At 40.8% G+C, this 7,377-nt stretch overlaps 3 protein-coding genes across 5 annotated transcripts in view; 1 reads left to right on the forward strand and 2 right to left on the reverse strand.

Moving 5' to 3' along the window:
* The window catches only part of LOC108371546 (uncharacterized), a 58,536-nt gene that overhangs the window by 39,041 nt on the left and 12,118 nt on the right, over positions 1-7,377 (forward strand). The gene's annotated exons all lie outside the window — the stretch shown is intronic.
* Positions 1-7,377, reverse strand: part of LOC108372025 (Ring finger protein 11) — a 76,798-nt gene that overhangs the window by 18,726 nt on the left and 50,695 nt on the right. The gene's annotated exons all lie outside the window — the stretch shown is intronic.
* The window catches only part of LOC108371457 (uncharacterized), a 25,310-nt gene continuing 18,176 nt past the window's right edge, over positions 244-7,377 (reverse strand). The window contains exon 3 of the mRNA XM_017627059.1: positions 244-6,844. Within this exon, the coding sequence (XP_017482548.1) occupies positions 2,812-3,948 (1,137 nt within the window). The 5' untranslated portion in view covers positions 3,949-6,844 and the 3' untranslated portion in view covers positions 244-2,811. The remainder of the gene's footprint in view (positions 6,845-7,377) is intronic.

Consider the following 7,377-nt stretch of genomic DNA (forward strand, 5'->3'; position numbering starts at 1 on the left):
AACCGAACACTGATTTTGGTAATAAAATTCAATGATTTGCAAGCGTTGCTCGTTAGTAAGTCTATTCATGATGAAATTTCAAAGCATACTGAGCATCTTTCTCTTTGACACCATGTCTGAAATCCCACGTGATCTGTCAAATACTAATGCATGAAAATCCTAACCTCAAAAAAATCACCCGTTATAATTGTACATATGAATATATATACAAACGATTACATTTCTGATTTCAGATCAGATAGTGACGAATTCAATTTTGTCAGCAATAAATACACTGAGGGTGACTGTTTTAAGCGATGATTCTTAAATAAATCGGACGAGTTCTTTTTCATTAAAAATTCAATTAGAGTTTTATTGTAAACTTAAAGATTTTACCGACTTGTACATGAGAGGAAAAAAACCACTTGTTCTCAACAAAGGTAATACAAAGTAACAATTGGCGAATAGTATATAAAGAGAGAATAGCAAAAAAAGGAAATCTTATCGTTAAGTTTACAGTGTTGCCAAATAATACAATGTAGTATTTTTCTATTATAAATTAAGTTGACGAACTTACATCAAGAAATTATTAGTAAATTAAAGTGTTGTATTTTTGCAATATGATTTTTTGTCCTAGTACCCTTAATTGTTTAGGGATTATAATTATAATGTTAGTTTATTTATTTGTCCTTGTTTTTATTCTTAAGTTTGCAAATGTATGTACGTATTCTTTTCTCTTTTTCTATATTTAAATCAGCAATTTGTTGTACTATAAAAGATTATATCTTATTGTATTAATGGTTGTACATTTAATAAATGAAAATGAAAATCCAACCCCCGCCTTGTCACCGTATAGGGGACGAAATATATAACTTCAATTAGATTAAGCAGTCGATAATGTTGAGCTTGTAGCAAGTACTGGAAGCGGGCACAGTTTAACTACTGGGCGCTCTAGCGTTGAATCCCTTGTTTTGACAGTTACTACGCGAATATGTCCATCGATGATACGGCCAAGCAACCATTTCGCTGGAGGAAATCTTACATCCACAAGCAGCACAAGCGCTCCCTTCTTTATTGGATCTGTTGCCTGCTTCCACTTAGATATTGCATAAAAGCGTTGAATGTATTCCGAAGACCAACGATGCCAAAAGTGCTCAAGCATTTGCCTGAGCAATTGCCATCGAGAAAGTCGTGAGACTGCAATGTCTATCAATGATGGCTCTGGCACAGTGGTGAGTGCTGAGCCGATGAGAAAATGCCCTGGTGTTAACGCATTGATGTCGTTTGGATCATCGGAGAGTGGGCATAACGGCCGAGAATTAAGAACGGCTTCGATCTGTGCTAGTAGAGTGGAAAATTCTTCATAAGTAATAGAGGTGTCTCCAATTATACGTTTTAAATGGAACTCGACCGACGTCACGCCAGGTTCCTATTTTCCGCCGAAGTGTGGAGCTGCAGGTGGGTTATATCTCCATTCGGTTCCATCATTTGCAAGTAAGGAGGCGAGGTTAGATAACTCATTTGATGCCCGCGAAAAGAGTTTCCGAGGCTCGGCGTCAGCGCCTATCAGTACCGCAGTCACTATGAAGAGTTGCGCAGATTCCTCGGCGCCCGGTGAATCTTTTATAAGCTGCCAAAAAACCTTCTAAAGAGTAGTCTGTCGCGATTTCGTGCTGAATAGCTGAGGTAGCAAAGCAGACAAAAAGCACAATATACCCCTTATACGTTTTAGCAGCTCTTGCTCTCGAAGTTTTTAAAGTAAACGGGCCAGCATAATCTACGCCAGAATTTAAAAATGGTCTTGCTGGGGTGATTCGGGTTGATGGTAGCTGTCCCATGAGTTGTTGGGCGGTGACAGCGCGATATCGAGCACAGCGAACGCAGCGTAAAATGAATGATCGCACAGGAGAGCTACCTCCGATAATCCAGTATGATCTTCGCAGATAGGCTAAGGTAGCTTGTGTTCCTCCATGAAGAGTTTTATGATGCGCATTGCTTATGATTAGAGTTGTTAATGGTGATTCGCGCGGTAAAATTACGGGGTGTTTTGTATCAGGATCGAGGAGAGCGTTTCCGAGCCGCCCGCCAACTCGAAGCTTACCTGAGGCATCTATAAATGGAATTAATTTGTTAAGAGGGTTTGTATTTGATAAAATGATATTTTGGGAGAGCGTTAAGATCTCCTTTGAGAAATAAGCCTGTTGAGTTAGCTTCACCCAATAAAGTCGAGCCGTTTCAAGCTCAGTTGGCGTTAAAGTTGATTGTTTGGGTATGTCAGCTTTCCTTTGCAGTATTTTAATCGCACGTTGGCATAGCGCTGTGATTTTCAGTAATTTAGTAAGATTTGAGTAACGTTCAACGAGATTCCAGATCTTCGGGTTTTGGGGAGCGACAACAGCAATGACCTGAAGTTTTTCTTCAAGGTCGACATCATGCTCACGCTGGTAATCGCATGACGGCCATAAAGAAGGATGTTGAGAAAGCCATTTTGGTCCAGTCCACCATAGACAGTCTTTTTCTAGCTGATCAAGTGACACACCTCCTTACCAGAGATGTGATTCCATGTTGCTTGAGGCAGAGTTTCTTGGATAGTGACAACACGATTTCGAACATAATCTTTCCACTGTGATGGATGAGCTTGAATCCAGGCGAGATTTACTGACGAATGAGTCCATAAATGGATTGGTGCTTGCGATATATTTAGCACTTCTCCAACGTGAGCCAACTGTTTTGTAAGTAGAGTTGCAGCGCAAAGTTCAAGCCTAGGAACCGTCATTTTCTTGATTGGGGCAACTTTTGTTTTTGCTGTAATGAGAGAAATTGTAGCATCATTCATTTCGTTAAGTACACGAAGATAAACAACAGCTGCCATAGCGTCTCGAGAGGCATCGGAAAAGCCATGTATTTCCAAAGTGAGCATGTTTGCAGAGGTTCCGATCCAACGAGGAATGGAGATGTGAGAGATATCTTGAAGTTGATTCCAGGACTCCCATTGAGGAGTCTTGATGTTGAAGAGGTATGACGCGTGATTAAGAGATCAGCCAAGATCGTTGAATCATTCGCTGTCCATTTAAGTAGGTTGAAACCACCTGATTTGCAAAGGTTGTCTAGCTGTTGAATCACCTCCTTTGCATCTTGAGGGGAATCCGCTCCGCCAAAGCAATCATCCACGTAAGTCCCACGTAGTAAAACATCTGTTGCGAGGGGAAAGCGATGTCCTTCATCTTTGGTTAATTGCTTAATTACGCGGTTTGCTAAGAAAGGCGCTGGACCAAGTCCGTAAGTAACAGTGGCCAACTGATATGTTAAAGGCTTCTGAAATGATTCTGGTGACCAAAGAATTCTCTGAAAACGCTGATCATCTGGATGAACCAAAATCTGCCGAAAAATCATCTCCATGTCGGCTGAAAAGACTTGCGAAAATTGTCGCCACCACAAAATCACATCGGATAAGTCTGTCTGCAGCTTGGCACCGATGTGAAGGAGATCATTCAGAGAACAGCCACTACTTGTGCGACGTGACCCATTAAAAACAACTCGCAGCTTAGTAGAACTGCTAGATTCTTTAAGAAAGCCGTGATGTGGCAAGTAGTAATACTGTTGTGGTTCAGGGATGCTTTCTGGTACGCGTATCATATGACCCAGCGACTCAAATTCCCTTAAAAAGTCAGAGTATAGAGATTTTAACTTGTGATCACATGAGAAGCGTCTTATCATGCTAGACAGCATTCGAGAGGCAGCAGGTCGAGAGTCTCCTATGGCCTCCGGTGACTTCTTGAAGGGAAGACGAACTACATATCTCCCCGATGGGTTTCTTGAGTGGCTGTTACAAAAATGATCTTCACACCCTTCTTTAGAAAGGATAGTTTTTGCGGATAGTTGCGCTTCTTCTTGAACCCAAAATCGTTGAAGCGCAGCGTGTAAGTCATGATCAATCGAACATTGATAGCTTTGGATGGGTTGAGTCATCTTTCTATATTCGCTAAGAGGAATTGATATTATCCAGCCAAGTGAAGTACGCCTGGCAAATGGAGAATTTGAGTTTCCTTTAACAAGTTCAGGTTCAATTAAATCCGAATACAGATCTATGCCAATGATAAGATCGATTGACCAGTCTTCAAATAGTAAGGATCAGCTAGCGTAAGTCCGCGCAAATGCGGCCAATCATTGTGCTCGAATTCTAACGATGGTATTTCAGCCGTAGGCTTTGGTAAAATGTACGTTGAGACGTCCCATTTTAAACTTGAGTTAAAATGCGGCTTTAGGGAAAAGCTTACTATACCTCTAGTTGTACTTGATGAGTGTGCACCAACTCAATAGAGGGGAATACTTGCCTTTTGACGTTTAAGATAAAGATTTTGTGTAGCCGCTTCATTGATAATTGTAATCTGCGAGCCGGGGCCAAGTAGAGCACGAACTTGCAGCTGCTTACCTTGTGGAGAAAACAGCCTAACGAGCGCAGATGCCAACAGAGTTCGCACCACTTTGACGGATGGACGTGGTATGGCTTGATTTGTGATGAACTGGGGTTTTTCAACACTATCAGCTGGAGCTGGTCTTGATGCAGTACCTGATGATGGGGAAGACGTCAGCTGTTTAGAGCTGGAACTCGCACTATGAATTGATGTGTGATATTGCGCGCCGCATATTTGACAACGCTTTGTTGACCGACAGGTAGCTAGGCGATGAGGACCGAGACAATTGAAACATAATCTTTTTTCAACTAGAAGTTCCTTACGTTAATTTTCATCTAGACTGCGATACGTTGGACAAGTAGAGATGTAGTGAGAGTTGTTACACATGGAACAGTTGTTCGAGAAAGTAGCACGATTACTACTTTGTACGGGTGTTAATATGGTATTGACTGAGGCCACATTAACTTTCGCGCCCTGGTTTTTCTATTATGGCTTGAGAGAGGGCATGCTGACGATGACGGATTTCTAGATGAGAATTGAGTAAGTGAAGCAGGTGTCACCGTTGCACCACGATGTATTTTCCAAGCTTCGTGCGAGTCTGCATATAGTCGATGAACTATCATGTAGACAATAATAAAATCCCAGTGATCGGTAGGAGCACCAAGTGAGTTCAAGGCGCCCAGAGATTCTTTGAATACTGCTAAGAGATTCTTAAGCTCTCCTGAAGATTTTCTTTCAATAGGTTGGAGTTTAAAAATGATATCGAGTTGAGCGTCAATAAGCAACCTCTTATTTTCATATCTTGCAACTATGATATCCCATGCGCGCGCAAAACTTTCATTTGAAACTGCAAGGTTAGCTACATGCTGTGCAGCTTCACCTTTGAGGCTTGTTTTTAGATAATGAAATTTTTCTACTGTTGTTAAATCAGAGCTACTGCCAATTATTGACGTAAAAAGATCGTGAAAATTGCGCCAACGTGAATATTCCCCATTAAAGATAGGCAATTGAATTTTCGGAAGCGATCTTGTATGATGAACATAACTTTGCCCCAGGTTCATGGACTGATCGGCAAGTTCAATTCCAGCAGATGTCAGCATAGTCGATCGAGCATCAGCATAGGTTTCCTGGCATTGAGAATACAAATTATTTGCAAAATATGGAGCTTCTTTGATAGCAGCGGTAAGGTATTAGTTAAACGTTCATGACCTTCTTGAAATTTCTTCCAATTTGCATCCAGGATGGACATTCGAGTTTGTATCTGAGCACGTGTAATTTTTCCATCACCAAGAGATCGAAGTTTTTCAACGGCACTGTTAATGAGCTCATGAAGGTCATTTTGCTTGTCTATTAACGCTTCTTGATTTGCTGAGATGATAAGGTCAAGAGAAAGTCACAAAAATCACAGAGTCAAATGAAGGTCGGCACTCTTTTTTTTTTAATGTTTCACACGGCCGATCCGGTGCGAAGGACCAGTATGTTTTGAGCGATGATTCTTAAATAAATCGGACGAGTTCTTTTTCATTAAAAATTCAATTAGAGTTTTATTGTAAACTTAAAGATTTTACCGACTTGTACATGAGAGGCAAAAAACCACTCGTTCTCAACAAAGGTAATACAAAGTGACAGTTGGCGAAAAGTATATAAAGAGAGAATAGCAAAAAAAAAGGAAATCTTATCGTTAAGTTTACAGTGTTGCCAAATAATACAATTTAATATTTTTCTATTATAAATTTAAGTTGACGAACTTACATTAAGAAATTATTAATAAATTAAAGTGTTGTATTTTTGCAATATGATTTTTTGTCTAAACAGTGACAAATTAAATTTTGTCAGCAACATCAGGTGTAACGAGATTCCAACAACAGCATACACATTGATACAAGGTGGAAAGAAATCCACAAGTACAAATTTAGCTAGTAGTACGTAAAATACGAAATAGAACTAATGGAAATTCGTCAATTTTTGTGTAACAATATAGACAAAGCACTTGAACGGTCAGAATGGGAAAAGTGGTTTCGATCCTTTTCCCTATATCTCCAGGCCGATGACATAAGTGATGTAGTGAAGAAGAAGAATAAATTACTGCATATGGGCGGCCCACAACTGTAAGAAGTAGCCTTTAACATTCCTGATGTTTTAGTAGAGGGGAACGAGGAAGTACACCCCTTTGTAGTATTAGTGGCTAAACTTAACGAATATTTCTCGCCAAAACGCAACTCCACTTTCGAGAGACACCCCTTCCGGAATTTGTCAACTATTGAAGGTGAAAACTTCAATAAATACTTGTTACATCTTCGACGTCAGGTTTCAAAGTGTGAGTTTGGCAAAACGACAGCGGAAATAAATGAAATTTGTATTAAAGATAAAATTATACTCATGGGCTCCAGTCGACCTGAAGAAAAAAAATTTTAGAGAAAGGACAGAGCTTAGATCAGATTGTGGATAAACTCCGCGTAACCTTTCCAATCAGCTTTAGAAAAGTTGATATAGGTCCGGTGTTTGGCGGAGGCAAAGTCGGTTGATTTATCTATCGAGATGACTATGGGGTAGGTGGTCTGATGCTAGAGTCAGCATTGGTCGCCATGTTATGCTGTTTATCAGACCAGCGCTAACAATTGTGATGTCTGGCAAGCTACTGCAGTTACCCATAATCCTGGTGGGTGCGTCGTCGTTCATTGTGCAGAATGTCGAATCGTCTATCTGCTCAGCCAAGTCTGTTCCCCTACGATCGTTTGACAGGCTTGAGTGCCAAAGATCGTGGTGCGCATTAAAGTCACCTACTACCATACGGTTTTCACCTCTGAGGAGCGCACCTATATCAGGGTGATATCCTGCCGGGCAGCAGGTGACAGGGGGTATGTATATGTTAAATATTTCGAGCTCGACATCGCCTGACCGGATAGCGATGCCCTGACATTCTAGGGTGGTATCCCTGCGGTCGATGTCTGCTTCGATAAGACGATACTGCACGGTGTGGTGC

This window comes from Rhagoletis zephyria, unplaced genomic scaffold (genome assembly GCF_001687245.7).
Source record: "Rhagoletis zephyria isolate East Lansing unplaced genomic scaffold, Rhagoletis_zephyria_1.1 Rzeph_scaffold_00004, whole genome shotgun sequence".
Classification (NCBI taxonomy): Eukaryota; Metazoa; Arthropoda; class Insecta; order Diptera; family Tephritidae; genus Rhagoletis; species Rhagoletis zephyria.